The following is a 27,949-nucleotide window of genomic DNA, read 5'->3' on the forward strand; positions in this document are numbered from 1 at the left end:
AAAAAAACGCGTAAGATCAGAATTTCACCACAGTTTTAATACGTCAAATTTATATTTAAATTCTTGTATTACAAAATATTTTCGTTCTAAGAAAATGAGTAAACGAGTTCCAACTCTCAGAGGAAAGTATTCAAATTACATAATTTTGGTCGCCGATTCTAAACAATATAAAAAAAAATTTAAGCCTGAAATTCTCAGCCTATGGGGCTCTGTCCCTTTGAGGCGCGCGTATTACCTAAGAGGGGCACTAAAAAAGCGAAGAAAGTGGAAATCAAACAAAAAACTGAAAAACTACTTTATAGAAACAAAGGCATTTAATGAAACTATTTATTGTTACAAAAACAATATAAAAACAAAAATATAAAATACGCTCTGAAAATGAAATAATAAAATCCACTGCATTGAATAAACTAGTTACGCTTAAGGGAACATATCAATATTGCAAAATATACCGAGCAACTAATTAAAACTAAATAACAATAAATCTAAAAATTAATGGCTTCTTTGGGCCTGTGTTGCGGAGCAAACTTTTCATATGATACATTGGAAATTGACACTCTTAGTTCTCTTTTTTTATATTGAAGTGAAATTTATTTTTGTGTTTAAGGCAGCCTCTGCAGAAAACCCGATTTCACAAAGATGAGATGTTGGAAATGGCAAAAGTGCACGAAATTCATCAACCCCAGTTCAGAATTCAAACAGCGGTTTAGACGCAAATTGTCTTTTGATTTCGCCGCTTGACGCTGAAGTCTACAAAATGTTCTTCTTCAATTGTGAGAAACCTTCAGGGGTAATTTGAAATGGGTTTCTAACCCACTCGACTATTGCCATTATGTTGTCGTGGGTTATAAAATAGTTCCTAAAATTCTTCAACATTGTAACTATTGAAAATCATTTAACAAATAAAACTTGGATGTGTTGCTCTTCTGCCTTGTAGAGTTCGATAAATTCATTCACATTTGCAAACATTTCTCATCTTTGTTGCTTTACCTTTTTTGTTCCATAACTCTAATTTTTTTTTTAAAAAAAAGCATTAACTATATCACTTTTTTTGTCAGTCTTTGTAAAACCGAAATCTAAATATTCTGCTGCATACTTTCTTGATTTTACTTTCGGAGTGATATTCTGTGAACCTGAATTTGTTGACGTCGAAGCTCCACAGTCATCATATGCCCCCTTACGTCCAATTAGAAATTTATCCACTTTTCTGCACTAGAAAAGATTGTTTTTAAAGCGTGTATCACAGTCGTTGCAAATAGGAGTAAAATAACGCCGACCATCGACTTGTCACTGTTGCAGTGTTACTGCCATCTTGCCATTTCAAGCCTTATTTATACTCGCAGAAAAATTTCCAGGATATTCGAGACTCCTCGTGATGAAATCGCGAATGTTTCTAAAAGGCTGATACGATTCAACGGTCTGAGCAGTGATGCCAGATCTGTATAATTTTCGAAAGATTTGATGTATTTAAATTTGTAAGTATATTTAATAGTTTTAATTCCTAGTTATTTTTTTTTGTTTTGTTTGTTTGGCTAACTTTTATGGGTTTTGTCAGTGTCTCAACACAAGAATTGCAAGGGGAGAAGCTTTAGGCGCCACAAAAACTAATATTAATAAATGGGACACACATGGAAGAATATTGAGAAACACTGGCCTAAAATATAACTCGTGTACAAATTTAACACATAAAAATGAAAGTACAGTATTAAACTATAAATTTCGAAACATGTTTGGTTTTTTTTTTTAAATATCATTTGAAAGCAGTTTTAAATTTAAATCTTATGCCTCATTTATTGCCGAGTGGTTAGCGTATCCGCCTTCCACCCAAAAGGTTGCGGGTTCGAATCCCGTCCGTTGGCATGGATGTTTGTGATTGTGTGTTTAAGTGGTGGTGGGCAGTCGATGGCGTTGGTGTAGATGTTCTGTGTAGTTGGTGAATTGAGTGGTGGAAACAGAGTTGTCGAGCAGGTACCCTCTCTCGATGAGCCCTTGGACTCCCTGGAAGTATCACGTAATAATTCCGGTGTCTTTCTCAGCGTATATAATTTAACTACAACTTAATTTTTTAAATTAAACAAACTTCTTCATTGAGAGAAGTCAACCAGGAAAATAATTAACCAGCTGTACGTGCCTAAATATCTGCTGTTAGAATAAAAGCATTTCGGTATAGAAATATTTTCTTATATCAGACCACCCTGTTTCAACAGCTAAGGCTTTCATTCTTCTTACTCTTCTAATAGAAATCAAATTCTAACAAAGAAATTTCGAACCCTGTCTTTTAGAAATTTTTGTAACTTATCTTAAGATATAACTTCTTTTTTACTTTATGGTAAAGCCAGGAAATAATTGAAATTTAAAAGCATTGAGAATATCTGAGGGGAGGGGATATAGAGAAACTTGTTTCTTAGCTGAAATTGCAGGTTTAATTAAAGGTGGTTCTGCATTGTAAGTTTATTCTGTCCAGTAAATCCAGCAGTTCTAACTTATGTTTATTATTTGATATGTCACTTTCTTACTGAGATTTTTAATTCTAACAAGTTTTGTCGTCTGTAGGATCTGCAGCAATGTACTTCAGCTGTAGATATTTCACGTTCAACAGTATACATCATTAACCATATTAACTAATGATCCTGAATCCATGAAGATTGTTTACACGAACCTTTCTGTGATATATTTATGTAAGCAGCATCATTAAATTTTATTTTATCAGAAATAAAAGGGAGCATAAAAGCATGAAATTCGAACAATATACTCGCAATTAAAGCTTTATGGTCTAATTTACGCGAACTCTGTCCCACGCATTGTGTTATCTGGACATCCACAGTTTACGAGATATTCTAGTGCTTTTGATCGTTAATTTAACAAGCGTTGGTTCTGAAATTAGAGGGCGCTTTAATGGCTATTTTGTTTCTTGTTTGGCTGGGGACACTTCAATATTTTATATTGTTTATATACTCACCCCACGTTCCCTTGCAGTTTCGCTGATATAAAGAAAATGGCTTAATATTCAAGCACTTTTTTTACTATTAAATTAATCCACTTCCTTTAACTAAACATTAAGCGAGAATTAATTAAAGATTTTTCTACATTCTGCAAGTATATTCTGTGCAGTGTGAATCTAATTTCATCCAACTACGAGAATAACTCAGTTTAGCCATTCAAGATATTTGACTTCATTATTTTTGTACTGGATCACAGTATTCCAATAAAAGAAGAAAATATTTTCGTTGAGCCAATACTGTCCTTTTAAAGAACGTTTTAATAAATTTCCTGTTTATAATTTTGTCTCAGATTGAAATACGTGATTTAATAATTACAAAGAAAGCAATAATGTCCACTGGTATTTCACTGGGACTGTTAATTTATGGCTAATTATACTTTTCAAAAGGAAAATTAATTCAGTGGCCTATCTACAGGAAGGAGCATTTAATTGAATTTCCAAGCTCGTTTTCCTCTGGAATAGATCGTATTATCCCCACGTAAACAGCTATTCTCGTGGGCTTTGCTTTATAAGATGGAATTAATGATATTTTCTGCCATTTGCTTTCAGGTCTTAGAATTGCGTTTTCCTGTAATTAAAATTCCTCTGTGTTTCTCGTTATGAGAAAGATGACAAAAAGATCGAGAATTTGTTAGCGAGTTTTGAAACTAAGGGATTTTGATGTCATTTCATACAAAGTAAGCTGGTAAAGCCGGAGTTTAATTCGACTAACTAATCCAGCAAAATAAGAGCATTTTAGGAGAGGAATGGGCCGTTTGAAGTACTGGCCAGAAACAGGAAATACTGGAGAAGTTTGAATGGAAATATATATGTGAACTAAATATTGTCGAAATTACAAAATTGCAGACTTCGACTGGGCGCTCAAACAAAGATGGATCATTATATAAAAGGAGGCAATTTGATTAACATTACACTGGAATTGTTTTATTCTACAGTATCAACGTGTGATACTATTTGCGCAAATAGTTACAATATGGTTTGCATGTTTTGTTTACTTGCTCTGTAGCATATCGCAATTAGCATATCATCATCATGTATATCAAGGATTTAGGCCTAGCGTGGCCTGTTCCCACCTTAGAAGTCATCGTTCAATCTTTTAAGAGGACGTCCTGGTTTTCTTTTACCTAATGGCTTGTACTTTAAGGCTTGTTTTGGTAATCTTTCTATTTTCCTTCTTTGAACGTGTTCTATCCATTTATGTTTATATTTTTTAATTTTTTTCTATTACTGATTCCTGGTCTAATTCTTTCATAATTTCTTCATTTCTTTTGTGATCAAATAGAGTATATTTTGCAGTTTTTCTCATAAACTTCATTTCTGCTGTTATTAATCTTCGTTTGTCTTTTCTGCTTTATTCCAGAGTTCACTTCCATACAATAAGACTGGTAGGGCTAAAATGTATTGTATACTTTTATTATTATGAGAGATCTCCAGGGAGTTAGACTCGTCGATGGAGGCCACATACAACACACACCAGTTATCATACTTCTTGAATTCATTCACACTGCTTGCACTCATAACATCCAATGGCAATCCATTCCAATCACGCACCACCCTCTTTTAGTCTAGTTTGTTTTTGAACTAGGTTTGATTTAAATATAATCACACCTGTTATTTTTAAATATTTTGCAATTTTTAGGTTTAAATCTTTCATTTTCATATGTGATCATACATCCTAGGTAGTTAACAAGATCGTAGAACAGGTGAATTCATTTATCTATTACTATTTTAGTTCTTACTGGATCTTGTCCTTTAAAGGCCATAGTTTTTGATTTTTCTGTTGATATTATCATACCATAATCTTTACTACAATTAGCATATGAAATATAAAATGCATTTTTTATAAAATAACGTATAGGGTCTGCAGCAATGTACTTTAGCTGTAGATATTTCAGAAATCTGCAAGGATTAGCACAAAGCATGTGTTCGAGACTTGCCACTGCAATAAATAAACACCTCCGTAGCGCAGTAACAAAAACGATTGGACATTCGCCCTTCATTCCGAGGTCCTTTATATGGGCTATTTCAATTGAAGATGAGTTAACTGGCCTCATTAGCATCGTTCATCTCCCAGAAACGTCAAGATTTGCAACTTATCGATTTCAGTAATTGCGGTAGATTGTGTGCAGTTTGAATGGTGGAGTATGGAGTGGTGTCTCCAGATGATTTCTGGACTCTGTGGAGGTGCCATGTAATAATATAACTATGAACTACGACAAGTCTCAAGGTGCAAGCAGTCAGTTCCATTGCTTTGCTGAGCGTGCAACGAACTGGCACCCTTACTTAAACATCATAATCTCCACTGTGATTCCCGTTTCGGTCAAGCAATATGCCCAATTGATGAGAAAGTTTGACGCAACGTTACCTTCTTAAAAACATGTGAAGAACGATATTCTGCACCTACTGAAAACAGTAGTCCATATTAAATTTTCGGTTACGGAACAAGAATTCGTCGTTCACAAGGCAGAGGTTGTTCTGTGAAGTGAATATTTCTTTCCAAAAGTAAGAAAATGTTTTCGAGTAAACATAGTTGTCGCTGTATAAAACTGCATGAAGTGCAACCTCGCTGCACGATGGAGTAAGAAAAGCACTAAACAATCAGTTCTTTGCGACAAACTAGGTCCAGATACGTATAAAGATACCCTGAAATTCCATGGATTCTAGAAAATAATCAGTAAAACATAAGATGAAATAAGAAAACAAAAAAAAAAGATTGCTCTTTATTAAATTAGGCAAAGAATGGAGGAGAGATATTACGAATTTGTTTTATTCAAACAGCTAAAACAAATTCGTATAACTCGATTTGAGTGAGAAATATTATTACTGCTTCCTAATAAAGAAAAAAAGTTTATGGGACGAGATAAAAAATAATAATAATCTAGATACAACCAAATTATTGCAAATTGATATTCGTTCCTAAGAGAATATCAGAGAATCGAATAAAGAGAAATTTCCTATAAACTTAAGTATGAAAAATATATAAGAAAACGCTATGCAAAGACACGTTCTAAAAGTATTGCGACAAAAGAGAAACATCAAGAGATTGCAAGGTTTCATAATAAAATGCAGAAAAATATTATTTTAATGGCTAATATAGCCTACTTTCGTTTAGGAGTGCCTATATATATATATATATATATATATATATATATATTTTTTTTTTTTTTTTTTTTTTTTTTTCCCATGTCATTGGCTCTTTTCCCAAATCTTGGGACATTACTGAAGTGTGATAAAACTAATATATGAAGAATATTATACGAGGAAAATTTGGACATACCTTTTTTGGATGTTGTTGGCTGTCTCCTTATCCCGGCGATGTGCATTCATCTGCTGGTAAGCTGTTGAAGGAAGGGGGGGGGGATAATGTGGAGGAATTTTTTGAAAAAACCAGGGTTTTTTATATGTACTGTATAATATTAAGGGTTCGTAGAGAGCGTTTTTTTTTGGGGGGGGGGGTAGCAGAAATATCTGAAGATAGAAATTATTTTTTGGGGGGAAAGAGGAGGGATTTATTTATGGGAAAAAGTCAGGGGTGGTAGTAACGGGGTGTGTGCCGTTTCGACAGGCGTCTTCGGAACTCGTGGTGGAAGCACTTCTCCCACATTACTTTATCCTCACTTCCCCACTCCCAAAAAACCTTTCCAGCAGATGAATGCACATCGCCGGGATAAGGAGACACCCAACAACATCCAAAAAGGTATGCCCAAATTTTCGTCCTATTTTATTCTTCATATATTAGTTTTATCACACTTCAGTAATGTCCTAAGATTTGGGTAAAGAGCCAATGATATTGTAAAAAAAAATGGGCACTCCTAAACGAAAATATTAGCCATTAAAATAATAGTTTATTTTAGAGGGGTAACATAGGAATTTTCCCAGAAATAATACCTAGAAGAAAAAATGCATTTCTGGTAGAATGCATACATTAAGAATATGCAGTTTTTCTTCATCTGTCATGTTAAGGCATTTCCGAAAACTAAAAAAGCCTTAGCGCTGCTGTAGAAAGTTAGTTTCATGGGGTTGCTTATCAATATACAAAGATGAAGGATTTTTCTTTGCGGGAAAAAAAAAAAAAAAAAAAAGCCCAACCAGTTGCAGAATACACAGAGATAACAAACATAATATATGAGCAGCAGACTTAAGTTTTTTATTTATTATTATTATTATTATTTTTTTTTTTGATCCTGCTCACAAAAGGCTTGTAAACCGACCGTACTACTCTAGAAACCCACCCTCGTACTTTTGCAGGCCACTTTTAGGCTTCCAGTAAGAAAAACGATGGTGTCATACTGATCGACGAAAGTCCTCTACCACCTAAATTCTTTCACAAATACACACAAGGATTTGAACCTAATGCCCTATTAGTTTAAGAGCGGAAATGTTATCCACTCGGCTAACCAGGTCTGCATAGTTTCTTCGCCATAATTACAAACATCGCCTTATAGATACTGATATCACAATAACTATCAGGATATTATGCTTTAAATGAAACTAGTGGAGCAACAGAATCCAATGGTATCTATGCAGCAGTACAGAGAAAATTATGGAATCTTTACAGTATAAAAATGAACATCTAATATTTTTCAGGTAAATAAGAGAATCATTCAAAAATTCTTTATTAATAGAATAGGAGCTTAGATTATAGAATTCGGTCGATTGCTCCTCTCTCATACCGAATACATAATAGGTCATTTAAGACAGCAACTAGTTAATTACGTCATTATTCTTCCAAATTTGAAGCACCACTTGTAGACATTTGTTTAATAAACACTTTCAGTGGCAAAAAATACAATGCATTTTGCAATGTTTGTTTTCACTGGTTTTTTACAATATAAAAGCATGTGGTCGGTCGCATAAGTAAAGAGCAGGGGCTGCCTTTCGACGTTTTTAATAGAATTTCAATAGAATTAGGAGTTGCAATCCTTTACTGAAAAGAATAAGAGCTAGTCAGCTTCCAACGTACGTAAATAATGTCCCAGCGAGGTGCATTGGGTATACCTTGGAAGGAAGGACAGTAATCTGTACGATACGTGCAACTGAACGGTTCAAGAAATCAAAAAAAAATATTTAAAATATCTGCGTAAAATACATTGTTCAAGAGTAGTTCGTATTATTAAAATCCTACCTCTACAACGTAATATGTAATTAATTCATTAGAATATTGATGTAATTATAACTACATTTACAGTAACATTTTAACCACAGCAAACAAAGAACAAGCATTTTGTTCGATTTTCTCTCAACTATAAGATTAACTCAGGTTGTGTCCAACATCACTGACGTGCTTATTCAAAAGCATGTCAGTGATGCTGGACACAACCCGAGTTTATTTTATCTTGAAAACATCCTAAAGACTGCGAGTAATAATAATTTTGTCATTCTTTATTGCGATTAAGAACGATACTTTCTTTGAATTGAAAAACGTTTTGAATATCTCAATACAAGTGAACCGTGACGTGTAGCAACCGATTAACATAAAATAGTTGCTAATTCTGGTAATGCTCCTGAAGCAATAGTGAGTTTATGTAACAGAACTTCTCACCCGATGTTAGAAGCAAGAGAGGCGTTACAATCCTTGGGTTGTGAAAATTAAATCTAAATCCTGGCCATGACGTCGAAAACATTTTAAAAGATTTTCAACTGAAGGTGAATTAGCCGAACCTGCCCCCCATGGGGGAAACTGTTTAGCTCTCTGTCTCTTTCTTTTGCGTGTATTCCCCAGCCATTCTGCTGGGGGAATACACGCAATTAATAAATAATCATCTTAATTGCTTCCACGTAATTTTAAACAGTCCCAAGTTTATAACCGGTTTTTAACGCAAACTCGCAATGTTCAGGAGTCAATATTGAAGTCAGGAAGAAGAAAAGAACTAAACAGCTTCCCTTCCACGCACAAACATTAACTCTGCACTGTTAATACATGTCAAAATTACGTATTCAGAGTAGCGCAGATTGCATCCCTTTGCTTCCATCATAAAAATATAGATTAGAATCTGCGGTGTATCACAAGTGATTTTTATTTAATGTTTTCCAATGAAGACCACTGAAGAAGAAAAAAGGATCTGATTCTTTACGTCGTCGACTAGTCGAAAATGGCAAATGATTTAATTGGGGGGGGGGAGAAACTATTTGTTTCAATGAAAATCTAAACAGTTCTAACATTTCATATTATTTTTGCTTTTTTAGCACTGGTAGTGAGATTCCTTACCAGAAAATATCTACCGGAATATTCCCATGGCGGTACCACTTGCTATGAACGCACAGTTTCGGTAGATGGAAAAGTTCTTCCACTTCGTGTTATCGACACATCAGGAAAGGTGAGTACTTTGTACTTAAGCAATTACTTTCCTTCGCAAGTCTACTTAAATGTTAAACAGATGAATATTTGTTCAGTCCAAGTATGAGAACTTATAATTGTTTCGCATTTTTAGGCTTTGTTTTCATAGCGTAAAGTTAGTTTTTCCCTCCTTAAAACGATAAAATAATGCAAACCTTATCGAGATTAACTTTTCGATTAAAGTTTCAGATCAGTTTCGGCAATATTACAGAATTTCTAAACCGTTTTTAATCATCCATCTTAAATCTATAGGAAACAGTTTGACTTGGAATAAATTGGTGAGATGTTTAATTTTTAAAAAAAATTACTTGATCGAAGCACGACACCCGCGCCTCCAAACGTTGATTGATTTGAACAGTGGCGTATATATCTACATATACAGGAATTTCCCTTGAATATGCTGAAGCGTGTGATGTGTACTTTAGTATGTTGAATACAAAACAATATCGACATATTAGTGTTTCATAATGGATTTGTCCTTCAACTCGCAATTGAGAAGTGTAATACACATCAAATGTAAATTATAGTTTCTCGAGTGACAAAAGAATGGGATATGAAGTTTTTTCGACGTTTTGTATGCATTTTTAAAACATGTTGCATTTCAAAATGTAAATATATTTATTATTCTTACTATCTTCGGATTTGTAATGTGTTATTTTTGTTACGCTTATAGCATAAATATATATTATTTACGTAATAAGCGCGATGGGAGCGAGTTCTTGAAGTGGATGTTTTCAACTGAAAAATTTTTAGTTGATCGCCCTGTATGACGCAATTGATGATGAACAACCTATTTTTCTACCCACTGTAGGGTGAAAGCCTCTCCCATTGCGGGAGGTTTTGGGTCTACTACTCCCATGGTGACCCAGTCCATATTGGGAGAGTATATCTATACTTGGGTGAAGGAATGTATGAAGGTGGAAGACAATCACAAACATCCATGCCTACGCGGGATTCGAACCCGCAGCCTATTGGCTGGAGAGCGGATACGCCATGCCTTAAATATATTCACTGTCTCCGAACTCTCAGGCAATGCATTCCAATCACCCAACTCTCCATGCAAAACAACATACTCTTCACTCCCTTGACTGCAGCTTCCAGGAATGGCCTCTTGTTCTCTGCCTGCTTCCCCCATTCTGTGTAAAACCTTATTCACATTAATCTGGTAATAATTCATTAGCAACTTATGTTTCAATTATATCTCCTTTCCTCCAATCCATCACCCTCTGTAAATTGCATCTAAATCTGTCAATATCTTTCCATCCTTTTGAAAACCAAATGACTAAATCTGTGCACGGTATCAATATGCGATCTGATACAATGTCTTATGCAATGCAACCATGACACCCTTACTTCTGCAGGTCAGTATCATCCCATCATTGCCATAATCTGCGGTACTGTCCTCGCGATGTTAGCAATGTATCCCCGAAATTTTATATCCTTGTCCACAACCACTTCGGATCTCTCATTGCACCATTCAAGACCCCTTGCAAAGCCTGTTCTACTCTTCATAGTTCTCCCCAATTTTGCATTATATTTGTAAACAACTGCATATCGCCATTTAGACTTCTATTAGTAACGTTAACATACAAGTTAAATAGCAATAAAGAGCCTTTGGGGCACACCAAAATTAGAAAAGCAAATGTTTCCTTTTGCAGCATATTATTATTATTCCTGACACCTCCAAGGAGTCCGACTCATCGCGGGAGGACACCTACAGCTGTCTCAGCCCCTCCACCGAACCTCTACTACGAATGATCTCCATCAACGCCATCTACTGGCCACCACAACTAGTATTTTTTTGTCTGTAAATTGCGTGTGTTCTGAAGGGCCGATTTGTCTGTATATAGTAACAACTTTTTCTGTAAGTGAATCACATTATATAAAGTAAAGTAGAAAATTTGTCCAGTGAATTAAGTGGTCCCTTAAACGATCTGCCTTCAAATAATATTCGCCTATGAGAGACAGAATATAGTGTATCATTAAGTGATGTACATATTTATTTGTGCATGTAAACAACAACACTAAAACTGCCAAATTAATAAATTTAATTTACTTTGATTTAATAGATTTATAAATGTCCATACTAGCTTCTTCGTTAATGAAAATTAATCCTATTCAAATATCGTAATGATAAAGGCGATGCATGTGATTTTATCATCAGTTAAAGTACTGTATTGGATTCAAGATGAAAGAAAATGCAATAGTTTCTTTAAATGTAAACTAATTTCATATCATTAACTTCCAGTGAGAAACCAAGAATATTGGGAACGTGTATAAGATATGACAAACTTAATTTCCAATTAATATGGAAGTAGAATGAATGAAATTAGATTAAAATTAGAGCGCTCTAACGAGTTAAAAGGCAACAGGTAATTCTCACCTCTGAAATACGCTGCTTTAAATTCTGTCACTTGCGAACCATATCGATGATTCTGAATTCACTTGCGTAATTAACAAACTAGCAGTTGACTAAAAATTGTTTATTGAGGATGTCTTTCGGATGAGTAGAAATATGCACTGATTACTCTGCATAATGAGAACTTGCTGTTGCCAAGGTAACGATTCATGACGTCACTTAATTGACAAGAAACACATTTTGTATGAAGAGATTAAACATTACAAATGATCATGAACTTATTCAGTTATAACAAAATCTTACTAATGCACGAATTATATTTTAGGAGTCCTTTACCAGTCTGAAAGAAAAGGCGATCTTCGACAATGCTGATGGCTACGTAGTAATCTATTCTATAACCGATAAAAGAAGCTTTTTGAAAGCTAGAGAACTGATGAGGCTGCTCCACGAAGATTATGGATCCAGTGGCCATATGGCTATGGCTCTAATAGGAAACAAGGAGGACCTTTTGCATTTAAGGTATGACTTGGTTTGGGGAATGAAGAAAATAGTTCTGTTTATACAATAAACTTGTTAAAACATAACTTATTTCAATTAAATAAAATATTTCATTGGAATACATCTTATCACAGCTGAGTGGGCGCAATGCGAGAAAGACTATTGTGGTACCGAAGCATTTGATGCAAATATTCTTTGCAGCAGGGTTTTTCGTAATATTTCTTTCCCCCTTAAGGTAATGTGATGGTGTTTGTTTAATCTATCTATATTAAATTGCAATGTTTCATCGAATACTTGTCAATAGTTCAAATGTTCCAACCATTTCATAAATAAGGCAAAATGACTCAAAGATGCGTTAACCTATTAGACTCGTTTGTTGTCCGTCCGTAAGTTATTCTATGATATTAATTAAACTAAGTATTTTGAATCCTTACACATCTGGATTCATTCCAACTTTTATTTCAATCATGTTAATTTCACTGACATTTTATTGATGAAATTTGTAAAATGATTCGAAATGATATAATGTCCCACGGGCTAGATGACAACTGATAAGATGGTGTTTAGGATCTCAAAAACACAGAAACAAATGACTCGATTTCAGTTGGAACATTTGTAGCAGCAAAATGAGACTTAAATCATAACTACTAATTACACTTTCATATTTTTTAACCATGACTCGGTATCAGAATGCTTTTCGCAAAAACAAACAGCTAATATCGAGAGTTTGAGTTAAATTCAACTCTGACTGTACGCTGAGTTAGCTTTGCATTAGGAACACCCACCTAATAACGCATTGGTCCATCTCTCTCTGAGCAATTACGGCTCGCAAACACCTAAGGCAGTGCTTCCCAAACTTCTGGATGTCATGGCCCCTTTTAAAAAATTTGAAATATTGCACGGTCTCCCCCTCGAAACAAAATCGTTATATAGACATATATTATTATAATATTTATTGTATTTATATTCAATACAAAACATACACAGCGAATATTGCAAAAATCAAACGCAAGTATTACATTTTCAGCATCTTACATATACATTTGACATGGCACATTATCTCGTATTTTTGTATAGAGAGATTTATTGTACATTTGCAGTACAAGCACATGAAACGTAAGACGATTAATAATAAGGAAAGAATTAAAAACAATAAAGAAGTTTAATAACAATTTAATGTGATGGATGTGTTCAATACTCACTAATATCAGGTGAAATATTTGAAACTGCAATTCTTAGATTCCTGCTTTGAAATGAAACTTATATGAACAAGCATATATTTACTAATATTCATTAAGCGCCGAAATACGCAGGAAGCAAAATTTGTGAACCCGCACCAATGTGTGATTTTTTTTCCATTAAAATATAAAAAATAATAAAAATTAAATACGTTTCTTTTAAGATAAAAAAATCTACTTAATCTTAAAACATTTTCAATTTGTTTTCATTATTTCACGGCGTCTCAACAAAACCTATGGCCCACAGTTTGGGAAGCGCTGGCCTAAGGAACAGATTCTACGAGGTGTCGAACATCCTCCATGCGTAATTGGACCCATGTCCGCTGCAGCAACTCCGTCAGTTCAAGCTCATTCCATGGAGGAGGATCAGCAGTTCTTACACCCCGTTCTAGCATATCCCATACATGTTCAATTGGATTACAGAGGAGTTTGAGAGCCAAGGTAATGTGACGAATTCGTTGTGTTCCTCCAACCACTCAGTAGTTGTACGAGCGAGATGACAAGATGGGTTCTCCTGGTGAAAGATGTCACTATGGTTGTGGTAGACCTCCTCCTGGATATGGTCAGTTAACAGGTTCCTGTAGCGCACACCATTGTGTTTGTTGGATAATAACCAACGGACTTGGGTGCGTGCCAGGCAAAAGCTCTCCAGACCATAACTCCACTTCCACCGGCCTGTTGAATCCCAACAGCAGGAAACGGAACTCATCACTCCAGACGAACTTCCTTCATATATTGAGGATTCATTGTCGACGTTCCTTGCGCACGGGAGCCGTTTGCAATGCCGTGTCGTCATGGGTACCCTTGTTGGTTTCCAGCTGTGGAACCCCAGGCGAAGCAAGGTATGCGCACATTGAAATGGGTCGAACTGCCCTGCTCTTGTGCTGGTGGGCGAGCTCTGAGACTGTTGCACGTCGTTGCTAAGATACCAGTCGTGACACCAGAGGCTCACCTCTAGGATCAACCATGCATGGCTGACCAATGTTGAGCCTTTCTGCTGGATGTTTGTTCAAGATTAATCCAGTCCAGGTACACCCTTAATACAGAAGTAACCAGCAAGTGTGACTGTTTCCGAAATACTGGTATCTATCCTCCAGTCCCCAACTTTCTGCTTGCAGTTAAATTGGCTTACATCGCCACATTTCCCCATTTATTAGCAAACGTTTACCGATTATATACATCGGATAGGCGTGTCCATTTATAGTAGCCGCATATATGTTGATATCACGTGGTACTTCGTTATCGCACCAAATATGTAAATCGAGAGGGAGGGTTTCCTAATGCACAGCTAACTCAGTGAATAATTACATACTGCTTTGCATCCAACCAATATATATATATATATATATATATATGCGGGCTTGGTTGGCCAAGTGGTTAGTGTATCTGCTCTCCAGCCAAAAGGCTATGGGCTCGAATTCCGCCATGGGCATGGATGTTTGTGAAAATACCAGTGGTGGTAGATGGCGTGGGTGTAGTTGGTGGAGACAGAGCTGTAGGAGTCCTCCCTCGATGAGTCCTTGGACTCCCTGGAAGTGTCACGTAATAATAATATAAGAGACTGCTAAACAGTTTATCACTTTCTTACACGTCAGACTTCAAGCTTATAGCAAACTGTAGTGTTGGAAGGGGTTAAGAGAGGAGCCTACCTTTATTAATAGTTGGAAGTTGTAATTGTTGAGAAAGAATACTTCATGAATGAAGAGAGAAGGGCTTTTTTCCCAAAGAATAGAGGTAGGTAGAATGAAGTATGTGTAGGAATAGCGTGTTCGGTGAATTCGGATTTGAACTGCAAATGGGCAGCTGCTATTAGACTTATTGTGGGCTAAACAGAAAAGGAAGGAATAATGGATGCCAGTTCTGAACAGCAATTATGGAAATATATTCAGGAGGAATAGTAAATATTTTAGTAGGGTATAGTTTCGGTTATTCTGACTAAAAAAAAAAGTTCTTGTAAACACGTGTCCAATTGCCAATGGATGCGGAGATACAACTGTTTGAAACTGGCGTTAAAAGCTATCATGAGAGGCATTAAAGAACGACAAATGACTTATACAAAACACAAATGCTGTAATTTACAGTTCATAATCTTCGAAAATTCCACCACTAACCTCAATGCACTTTGCAACTCTTGTGGTAATAGTATGTGTTGTTCTTCTGAGGTCGTCTTTACTTTCTTTTATGAAGGGTATAGATGTTATACATTTCATGAAAGTCTGATTTATTATTTTTATTATTAGACACCTCTAAGGAGTCCAAAGACTTATCAAGGGAGAGTACCAACAGCATACTGTTAATTTCCATACTCAAACTTAAGTGTCAGTTTGTGAGATCTGGTTTTGACTGCTGAGCGTAATTGGTTCAAAGGTACTGAGACGAACTGAACTTTTTATTTTAAGCAAAAAGAGGGCTCTCTTTTTGGTAGTATGGAAGGTAACTAGAATGTCATTGTTCCATTGGAAGATGGCATAGAAATCAGTGTTTAGTACATTAGTTGAAGTTGGGGATGTTTGAGCACTAAAAGTTTTGCCACATGTGGTATAACGTGTACCATCAGGAAAACTAGCCATGGTTTAAGGTCAGTGAGACGAGGGAAGCTGATATAGCAGAACTCTGAAATACACCTGCACCAGTAGAGAATTTTGATGAAAGAATACCATGGAGAACTGTCGGATTACGAAGGGCAGAATTCGCATCATGAGATGGCAATTTGCACACTAAAATTCTACCGAATGTCTTGCAAATAACAGCACGCCTTCTTAAGAAGGCTGCTAAACTTCTCAAATCCTTTCCATGACTATCCAGAGGTATATGTGTAATATAGGCAACAAGTACTGTGGTCACTGATTAGCTGATACCCGTCTAGGTGATTAAATTTATTGTTAATTACCTTCTCTATTACTTAAGCAAATACTGAGGTGAGATGATAACTTAAGCATCCGGAGTGAGATATAGCAATAGCTTTCTAAGTTTTTCTCTAATGGGAAATAGCTCTTCACAGAGCTCATCCTACTTTTTTTTTTCAATTGTTGGAAGAGTCAACTCTGAGGTGCTCGCAATGTTTGCTTTATTCACGTGAAAGAATGTTCTTCTGCATCATTGTACTGGCGGCTTGTTTAATTTTTGAATTCGTATTGAGGATGCCTTACATACATGGACGCCTAAATTATTGTAAGTTTCTAATGTAACTTGTCTATTGAATCATTATTTTTTTTGTTTGTTTGATTCACTTCATACTGTACTTGGGGATGTTTTTTCTTCACCGAATTTATGTTAACCACCTTACCGGCCGTTATGGATCAAATACGCATCCGCATATGCTTCGTATCCATCATATATTTCATTGTTATAACAATGGTATTACAATTTTAATAAGCACTTCGCATCCATGATAAAGTGAACGTCTATAGACGTGTTGGCCGGTAGCGTGGTTAATCTTTTCTTTAAAGTTGTGCATCCAAGTTGAGGCTTTTTTTAGCTTTCTTTTTATAAATCACGAGCATAATGCATGGTACTTTACAACACTGATGTTATACTTGTGATTCACTAAACTCCAGATTGAGGATTTTTCTAATACTAAAGTGCTTCTGCCAAGGGCACTGTTTTTTTTCCCCATTACTTTATTTGATCTGCTGACTTCATTGTTTTCACGAGTTTATAACTGCACTTTTCTCAAATTAGTGAGCAGTGGCGTAGAAAAAATAATAATCACAGGAGAGACTGGAGGACATCTTCCTATAATCTTATTTCAAGCAGTAATGCAATAGAGGTCCAAAAGGCAATATCCATGTTGGTGATTTTAGCATCCTCTGCTAACAGAAGCATACTTAAGTTTTTGGTGTCCTTAGCAAATTCGTACCTAAAGCTTGTTGCAACATTTTTGATAAAATATCCTGTCATTGGTGTTCTGACAAGGGCACCAAACGCCTAGTGCTTAAATCACCAACATAGATATCGCGTTTTGGATCTCTATTACATTCCTCCAGTGTTCAGCGAAGGATATTGCTTGAAATAAAATTATAGGAAGATGTTCTGAAGTCTCCCTTTCCCATGAATTTGGTTGTTCTGCACTGCTGCTGATAATGGACTCAGTCTTGGAATGTAGATAATTTTAAACATGTGCATTTTTTCTTTTGCAATTTTTGCCTGTTACTACTGTATAATAAAATGCTATCACCTATTTTCCTCTTTTATCCAAGCCAGTAATCTTTCTTTTTTTTTTTTAATAGAAATGTTAATACTCTGGAAGCCCAAAGAATTGGCCTCATTTACCCTCGATGTACATTCCATGAATGCTCAGCAGCAAGAGAAGCCGATAATGTTGAACAAGCATTCCAGGAATTTTTTAGACAAGTCGGTAACATTTCTTTTGTTTTTGCATAACTTTACAATGCATTAACAAAGTGGAATCTGTCGTTGTATGAACTATAGGTTTCACTAGTAATATTATATAATTGCATTATTTAATTTATTTACTGAGATTCACAATTAATGGCAGACTGTGTTACCATGGTCAAGAGGATAAATCAGGTAGGAGTATGATAGATGAGTAGAATTATTAAGCAGGATCTGCAAAACAAAAAACCATGAACAGTATAAAGCCCCAGGCAAGAAACATGACCAGCATAGTATAGTAAGAAAGGCAAACTCAGATTATGAGAAAAACTTATACGAGCAAGCCAAAGGAAATCCCAAAGAGTTCTTTCACTATGTGGCAAGAAAGGAAAGAATGAGCATGGAAATCTATGCACCCACTAACTTCAGTGGGTGCATCACATACAGAAATCTCACTTCGATGACAGACCTTTGAAAAGTGGGCACTCAGTAAATCCACTATTTCATCTGCTTTTTTGATCTCACTGAAATAGTGAATTTACTGATTGACCACTTTTCAAAGGTCTGTCATCGAAGTGAGATTTCTGTCTGTAGAAGGGGCTGATATGAGAGTCGAGGTTGATTGAATCAGAGATAGTTGGGATACTGCAGTGATTGGATGAGATATCAACTTGCATATTACAAGAATGTGCAAAGGAATAGGAAATGCCTCTAAGAGGCATTTCCTTCATGAGATTGGCCGTCACCAATCTCATCAATTTCGAAAAAACTTAAATATTACTATTCTGATATTATATTATACAGTGACATTTATTACACAGCTTTGTCGTTGGGAAGATCTTTGGTTTTGCAATAACTTAACCAGGAAATATAAATCAAACTGGATGAGGGGGAAAAAAAAAGATTTGCTTTCTAGAAGTGCACTGGTAATAGCAGATTTTTGCTTAATATTGGAAAAACAACCTAAAGGGAATCTTTAGGCATATTCGCACTTCACTGCAGGAAAATTAATGATTGTCGTTTCACAAATAAGCCTCAGCCATTAAATTGTAATATCACCCATTAAGTGCTGTACATGGAATAAAGATAATCTGGTTTCTCTGTTATGGTCATTGAAGATGGTGGCATGTCATGCAGTGCTATTTCAGGCATCCAGTAAAGAGATAGTCTCATCAGGCAACAAACTCATGGGCCAATTGTATCTGTATCTACAGTGAGATTTAAAACCATATTCTGCTGATTGGTATTGCTGATATGCGATCCACTTGGTTAAACCACACTGGTGAATATTATTCTTATTTCCTCCCTCCTCTACCTTGCAGTGTTGAGGATATTTTTCTTCATTTAACTGCTACCGTATCGAGGATAAGGTAGTTAGCCCTATGCCTCGCGATGTGTCCTAAATCTGTATGTGTGTTTATGGGACCAGTTTGCCAGTTCTGGGGGATGAAAAACCCGAGTTTCCCAGGACTTTCCGACCAAAGGGCTTCATCTATACCAGGGGTCGGCAAACTTTTGAGATGGAAGAGCCAAACCTGTTCCTCACAATTTAAAAATTATTCGAGAGCCATAAATAGTTTTTGCTTCGTAGCTATGTGGAAAAGCACCCTAAACAATATTTTATTTAACACGTTATATAAATACATTATATAAAAAGACCTAAGTGATTATTCAAAATAATAAATGACAATCATTTGAAAATATAATAAAAATAAATCTCACTAGTAACATGTTTTATTGTAAGTTGCACGTGAAATAAAACACGTTGCGGTAAATTGCAATCGTCAACATATCTAAATATAATAAAACCAATATTATACAGGGTGTTCGGGATAAATTTGACATATTTATAATTAATTATATTTTTCCGTAAGTTACATGTATTAACACACACTTCTCTTCATTTAAAAGTTTGGACCCTTCTTCATTCATATACAAGATGTCAGAAAGGATGGATAGCTGGAACCCACCTGAATCATGGAAGAGAATAACTTGTATCATGATGATTCGTGCCCGCCGTCAAAATAAGGATATTACCACTGCTGCCCAATGCTCCCTGAATACAGTAAAAACAATCAGGCATGAACTAGAGACTTGCAATGGTGACTACGAGGATGTAGCAAGAAGAAAGATCCCTAGCAGACAATCTGATTGCGTTCGTACAGCAGAATTCCTCGCAAATCTGCAGGAACAGGTGTTGAAGAACCCTGGCATTGGAATTCGGGCTTTGTTCGTGGAGTTGCTAACTGTAGTCAAGCCCTGGATAACAAGGGTAGCCAATGGTAGGCCGTATGTATGGCAGCAGGATTCGGCCCCTTGCCACACCTCTGGGAAAAGTCAAAAATGGTTGTCTGAAAATTTCTACGACTTCACCAGTCCAAATGTTTGGCCTCCAAACTCCCGAGACCTTAACCCCATGGATTATTTTGTATGGGGCGCAGTTGAAAAAAGACACCAATCGCACTTCCAGTAATACAAAAGCCCAGTTAATGGATAAAATTAAAACAGTTTTTGCGGCCCTTCCCAGGGAGACTGTAGCATCAGCTTGTTCGAGGTTCCGAAGCAGAATTGAAGCTGTGATCGATGCTAATGGTGGTTATTTTGAGTAAATCTTGTTGATAGTATTGTAATTAACTCTGCCTGTAATGTTTTTTTTGTCAATTCATTAAATTTAATAGATACAAAGAAGATTTTCTTTTTCCTTACGAAACTGTCAAATTTATCCCGAACACCCTGTATATATTTAAAATAATTGCCAGGTTGCCTTTGTCACCTAATGCAGTTTCTGGATGCGCCCAGCCAAAAGAGAATACAGTACTAAGTTACAGAAACAGCAAAGCAACACGGACTCCACTTTCACATTTCACCATTGCCAACGTTGTCATTTTAAGTAGAGGGCGCCCATATTTTCATTTTCAATTTTACTTCAGAGCCACATGTACATTCCCAAAGAACTGCAGTTTGCTGATCCCTGATCTACAGAGGCTGGTGAATATTGTTTTCAGGTCAAAATATCGTGTTAACTGCATGCGTTCTCCAGTCAATTCCGTTTTTGAGAAATTACTCCCCACCAACACAATATGAGACCAGCTCTTAGACTTCGTTTCAGATGTTATTCAAATTTATCCATATCTTTCCAATGGAACATCCTGTCAAATGCATAAGTTGTAATGAGATTTTTTGTTTGTTTCTGCTTGTATATGATCTCGCTCCCTAAACGGTGTACCTATTGTACATTAATACCATGGGAAGGCTAAGGATCAGATAATCTGAAACCCTACTTTAGAGAACAAACATGGAATTTTCAAGCCTCTGATAAGCAAGGTGGCAGTCTCATACCAGAGGGTGAAATTCATATTTCACCTAAGAATATAGGCAAACATCCATGTTGCAGTAGGATTTAGATGACTTAAACTGGAGGGGGAAGCTTTTCACTTGACCAAATAGGTCAGATTATATCCCATGAAAACAGATCAAAATCAGCAGAGGCATTCTGATGATTCTGAATTTGACATTTTCCAGAAGAATTAGAAAAAAAATGTATGCTAGAGTATAACTGAATGACAGACTCCCTCATCTGAAAAGTATCATTTCTCTTCACTGATAAATGATATAATAGTGCATTTTTGAGCAATCGCCAATCTCCCATTATAGACCTCTACAGATTTACTAACATTGCTGAAAATGCATGTAATTTCATAGTTATGACGTTGGCATACTTAACACACAACTTGAAGTTTCTGGTATGTAATTTCAAATCATTATTAATATACCTAATTCTCAAATTTGGTGCGACTGAATTGACTTTGATATTAGTGTCATAACTTAAAGGATAAGTTATGCTTTTGTCATTTTATCATTTCACAAAGTTCCATCACAACTAGAGTACACAAGCTCGAATTCGTTATATTCGACTGGGTTCACTGTAACAATTTTTTGTTGGTTTTATTATTATTATTGTTCCAGGCAACTCCAAGGAGTCGACAGACTCATCGAGGGAGGCCCTAACATCATGTCAAGAACAACTATTTGACATTCGCACAGTATCTATCATACCTTGCCTTGAACCCATTCGCGGTCATAGCACCCACAACAGACTCTGGAAGCTTATTCCACTCATTCACTACTCTCCAAGTAAAAAACCTAGCTCTAACACCCTTGTCAACTACGCTCTTGCCCAGCTTCCATTCATGGCCCCCTAGTCCTCCCACCACCAGTCATATTTTCAAAAATATCTTCTGGATCAATCTTATAGAAACCCTTCAATAATTTGAATGTCTCAATCATATCACCCCTCCTTCGCCTATCGACCAATTTCTGCAATCCACAAATCTTCAATCTATTCTCATAAGGTTCATTCCACAGACCTGCTATCATCTTAGTCACTCTTCTCTGGATCCTCTCCACTTCCTCCCCATCACGAAGATACGCTGGTGCCCATAACTGGGCACAGTAGCCCAGGTGGGGTCTTATCAAGGCTCAATACAGAGGAACAATTTGTTTGTCTCTGCATGTTAAAGTATTTTTCAGAAGCCAAGTGATTTGGTGAGCTGTTTTAGTCACTTTTGCAATGTGCCCCCTAAACTTCAATTCCCTATCCACCAACACTCCCAAATCCCTGCCCTCGTCAATCTCCTGGAGTACGGTTCCACCAATGCGATATACTGCTGCTATTCTTTTCACCCCAAAGTGCATAACCTTACACTTTGGCACATTAAATTGACATCCATTTTTCCTAGCCCAGTCCTCCAAATCATCCTGTAAAATTTTGACATCCTGTGCACTCATAATTGCTCTACCCAACTTTGCATCATCAGCAAACAAGTGAACACTTCCTCTCAAATCCTTTCCTATATCATTGATGAACAAATTGAAAAGCAGTGGTCCAAGAACAGAGCCCTGTGGCACTCCACTAGTCACAAGCCGTCTTTTAGACTCCACTCCTGAATAAACCACTCTCTGGTATCTCTCCTTCAACCACCCTCCTATCCATCTCACCAACCCTATATCTCCCCATCTGCTCCAGTTTACTGATTAGGGTTTTATGTGGTATCCTATCAAAAGCCTTGGCAAGGTCCAGTAGTATTACTGTAAACCCATTACCCCTATCCAGTTCAGCTGTCATTGTGTTATAAATGTACTTGAACCGTACTGGTTCAAGTACATTACTTGACGAATTAAGTTTAAACTCAAATTTTAATCTTTTATTCAAGCGAGAGCAGACCTATTTGGGAGTGGATGGTGTGCCAGCTCTAAGTTCAAATCCCACCATCAGTATGGATGTTTCAGATTTGTCTTACCATGTGGAAAGAGACCTACACCCTACCACTTTTTTTTTTAACAGCCTTCACTACCAAAACATCAAGGTAGGGATGCGAGCACATGGTGTCCAAAAAATGTTTGCACATGAAGTACCTTACCACTAGGCTACCTATGTAATAATGATTTCCTTATGCGAATCTCTCTCTATTATGTAAGTAGCCCCCTCCCAAAAAGAAAGTGGGTGGGTACTGAGGTAACTTGAGAATAAAGTCAACATGTATGTACTCCATAGCTTTGAAGATATTTCATGCATGCTTTTACTTGCTATCCTTGTTTAAAACATTAAACAGGAATATAATTTCTAGTCAAATATAGGCAAGAACAGCCTAATTCATTAGGTTGTTCTTGCCTATGATTATCTATTAGATTACAGAGTTAATTAAACTGGAGAGTAATATGTTCATGCATAAAATAGATGAATAAATAAACAGTAGCAACCTGAACAAACATGAGTACATATATAATTTACTATTGAAATTGAAAATCAGAACTCGCTCCCGTTCCTGGATACACTAGTCACACATCTTCCCTCGGGCAGTCTATCCTTCACTGTTTACCATAAGCCTAACACACACACACTGGACAATATATATACATGCTAACTGATATCAACACCCTTTGCAGAAATTTGGAGTCATCAACACCCTCAAAAACAGAGCTATAACAATTTGCTCTTAAACAGGAATTTAAAATTATTAGCAATATATATATATATATATTTATTTATATATATATTAGCAAAAATACTATTGATAAAATTCTTCATAAAACTTCAAAAAGTAATACAGATTACAGTAAAACCATAACACTCCCATACATTAAAGGGTTATCAGAAAAAATCAATAGAATCCTACATCATTATAATCTTAATGCTACTTTTAAACCACCTTTAAAATTAAAAAACATATTCAACAGTTCTAAGGATCCTCTCCCCCCCCCCATTGGCACAACCTGGACTTTATTGCACCCGTTATTTACCTTATATTGGGGAAACTGGACGTACAATCCCTATCCGTAAAAGAACACAAATGACACATTAAATATAATTTTAGTGAAGCAGGCCTCTCAGATCATGCTCAGAACACCCTCTTTTTTTTTTTTTTTAAACACCAGATATCAGGTAAATAGTTTTAATGGTTGATCAGTAACTTTAGCATACCATGTAGATTGTAGTGCAGCTTGTTTCTTTGTATATATACACATATACTCCAGAAGATGACCTTAATGTGAAGATTGAAACATTGAGTGTATTTTGGTTTATATTAAACTAAAGTTTTACTTTAACACGGTAGTTGTATCCATAATTTTTTGTGATGTATTCTGATCACCATGTAAGAAAGGTAAAATTACATAATATTCATGGTTAGCGATCTCATTTTCAAATTTTTTTTTTTTTTAAAATCTAATGGACAAATCTGTAAGATACAATAACCAATATGTTATAAATGTAGCTGAAGCTTTTATATTTAAGGTCTGTGTAAAAATAGTTTGCATCCATAACACTAGGCCAACTGAAGAAAGAACATTCTAAGTTAGTCTAGTTGCTAACTCAGATTTTAATCTCACATTTCAAGAAAATATACCCTAGAACACACTATTTCATACAATAATAATAAAATACATTCTATCTTTTATGATTAGGGACCATGAGATGGCTGTAGCCTGGTTGTCTGCCATACTGTTTTCACTGAATGTCATTAATAATTTACACTGGCTATCTCTGATTGGGCAAGGGTGAAGGTGTCCTCTCCTGTCTTCATAGCTGTGCTATGAAGTTATTTATTGAAGATGTCATATTTTAAGTTAAGGGGATAAAAATCCCTTATTGTTTTTCAGCCAGTAAGCAAAACTAAGATCGAACAACAAGCTGGCTGAAAAAGAATAAGGGATTTTTATCCCCTTAACTTATATCAACCTCGCCAGAAAAAAATAGCCTTTTGGCTTTTCATCGATGTCATATTTTATTAATATACTTTGATTTCATGTGACATTTTAAATATTTACTTCAATTTGTATTTCATTAGCTGATATTTCTTGATTCCAGTGAAATATACAGTACACTTAGCTTTTCATATATAAAATAAAAGAACAATACTTTTTTTGTGTGGGATCATTGGAGAATCATCCTAATGGTTTCCTTTCTGGATCTGTGATGCATTCATCAGTATTTCCAATGTGCTTCAGATGATCAATAGTCCCAAATGAAATTTAAATCAGTACTTGACTATCAAGTAGCATGAAAAAAAAGAGGGGGAGGTAAAGAGAAACAACGCAAACAAACACCTGCTACACTTTTTTGTACTGTAGTAAATAAGGGTGGTCTTTTCTGAATTACATGACCTGCTCCCGATTGGAAGGCATGTATTACAATATTTTTTTTTAAATTATATATAAAAATATACATGCATAAAAATGAAGAAAAATAAATCATTGATAGTTAAACTATGCTTACCTAAGCATAATTTAGTATCATTGTTTTGTACCAATTTTACCAGTGTTTTATGGTTGAGATATTCTGTCAGTTTTTGTCTAAACTTTAAACACCACTAATAGGCATTACTTTAATTGCTTAGTGGACTATGAAGGCCCTGCTCTCTCTCTTCCATGCATTGAAGAACTTCTGTAAGCTTCCTTCAATGACCTAAACTAATCAAAATTGTGCAACCCACAATCCTCTTGTCTACCTTCACAGCGAATAATCTAGACCTGTAAGACATTTGTTGGCTCACTTCTGAATCTTCTCCACTGCTTCCTATTCCCCATGAAACTTAGCACCCAAATCTGAGGGTAGTAGTCCTAGATAGGCCTTGAGAGAGAAAGAGAAACTTTCTCGATATATATTGAGAAAGTTATTTTCTTTCTCTCTCAAGGCCTTCGTAGCTGTCAGTATAGACAAAGGCCCTTTGGTCAGAAAGACCTGGATTCGATTCCCATCAGTGACATGAGAAACCTTTTATCTGGTCTCTTGACTAAAGGTGAGTTAGCCAGTCTCATACAGAGGTAGGGAGTTTTTCATCCCCATGAACACATGCATCTACAGATATATAGGACACATTGGGAGGCATAGAATTACCACCTTATCCTAAAGTATGGTTGCAGTTGCAAGAATATTTATCTCGACAACATAAAAGGTAAAAGAGGAGGATAAAGAAAGAAAGAATATATATATATATATATATATATATATTCTTTAACTACAACTTCCTTCACCTACCATGCTCAGATCCTTAATGTGCACTTTCATGCAAATGAGGAGAAATCAAAGGAACGAAATCTTCCATTCATCTCCTTGCAGACGTTACTTCATTTCCCAAAGGAAGTGGATAGTATTCTATATTTACTAATTCTGTGTAGAACATTTATATTTGGAAAATATTAATACATTCAGATTATAAACCTTTCTCTTCTTGTAGAATAATATTCATAATTAAATTATACTTTTGTTGTATGTAATAAAATGAATCATTCGAGAATAAGCAATCTAATTTCAAAATGGGTTCATTTCCTAATCAGAAAAGTGTAGTACTTAAAATAAGATTTTGGAAATTTTGAACTTAAAGAAACCATTTGTGATATATAAAGTACATATCACAAATGTATGAAGTAAAAGTAGGTATTACATTTGGCAGCTTTCATCATTGCCTACATGTCTGAGATGTTATATGCTTCTGAGTTGTAGTCTTAAAATCCAGAACTGCCAGCAAGAGGAATGTACCTTTATCAGTCATTTTGGCAGATTTTCACTCTTGAATTTATTAGCTAATAGAATATTGGTAAACGTACAAAAACTTAGATTCCCTTCTCCACAAAAACATTCAGAGCCATTTGCAATCCTCTTTCTACTCCAATAATCCTTAAGAAAATTTTTCTAAGAGTATTTTATTGTCATACCAAGTACATACATTAGAAGTATTTTTTAAATGTATCTGTAACTATTCCTACTTCTAAGAAATATATACTTTTTTTTAGGTCATTCAATGCAAAGAAGCAAGGAGGCATCTGATGGTGAACTGCACTCTTCATGTAAATGCCCAAAATCCACGAAGAAATAGTGCAGGAAATTCAACACTTTCAAACTGGTGGAAAAGACCTCGGTCTAGCTCTGCTTGTGAAAACAACCGGCAAGATAGGACTTTTACAATGTGACAGTTAACTCGTAAATAGCAACTAAATATTTAAAAAAAAAAAAAAAAAAAAAAATGCAGATAAGCACTTTTTGCATCTTACATTACTTATACATAAAAATAAGACTTCCGAAGTACTTTTGACAGGTGCCCATATGTTCATTTGCGGTTATGGTTAAGTTTAACAACAATTAATTGCAAATAGCCCAATAATTAATCACACAATTTATTATGCATTATATCCCCATTTTTTCTCCGTATTCGTTCCTACATTGTGTCTCTCCCTTCTTCATATGTTTCCATGAATATTATTCAGCAGAACTAGCATCCATTATGTTTCACATTTCTGCTGAACTTACCACAACATGGGTGTAGCAGCAGCTGCCCAACAGTTGAGCTGCTGACACAGCAAAACTGCTACTCTTTATTCATCCTTAGTTCCACCTATCTCAGCTCTGTGGAACAGCCTTTCCCATGAAGCATGCCAGCATATCACTCTGCTCTTGACCCCAACCTGCACATGGCATTTATTCGCCTTGCAGCCACCAATATTTGGAAAATTTATTAAAAAAAAAAAAAAAAAATAGTAAATCTATACATGACAAGGTTTTACATAAAAGAAACCTTTTTAGGTTTCCTTCAAGAGAATATGTTCTCTAAATGACTAGTTTAAAATACAAAAGAAAGCTTTAACAAAAACTAATAAATGGATCAAATGTGATCTGAAAGCAGTTC

General features: G+C 35.7%; 1 protein-coding gene across 1 annotated transcript in view; it reads left to right on the forward strand.

The window, feature by feature from the left end:
- The window catches only part of LOC150092808 (ras-related and estrogen-regulated growth inhibitor-like), a 124,198-nt gene extending 96,878 nt beyond the window's left edge, over positions 1-27,320 (forward strand). The window contains exons 2-5 of the mRNA XM_090414779.1: positions 9,188-9,318; positions 12,023-12,216; positions 17,663-17,786; positions 27,060-27,320. Coding sequence (XP_090270905.1) covers positions 9,188-9,318; positions 12,023-12,216; positions 17,663-17,786; positions 27,060-27,236 — 626 coding nt within the window. The 3' untranslated portion in view covers positions 27,237-27,320. The remainder of the gene's footprint in view (positions 1-9,187; positions 9,319-12,022; positions 12,217-17,662; positions 17,787-27,059) is intronic.
- Positions 27,321-27,949: the final 629 nt, after the last annotated feature.

The sequence above is a fragment of the Typopeltis vanoorti genome, chromosome 25, assembly GCF_054136105.1.
Source record: "Typopeltis vanoorti isolate ZY-2024b chromosome 25, IOZ_Tvanoo_1.0, whole genome shotgun sequence".
Classification (NCBI taxonomy): domain Eukaryota; kingdom Metazoa; phylum Arthropoda; class Arachnida; order Uropygi; family Thelyphonidae; genus Typopeltis; species Typopeltis vanoorti.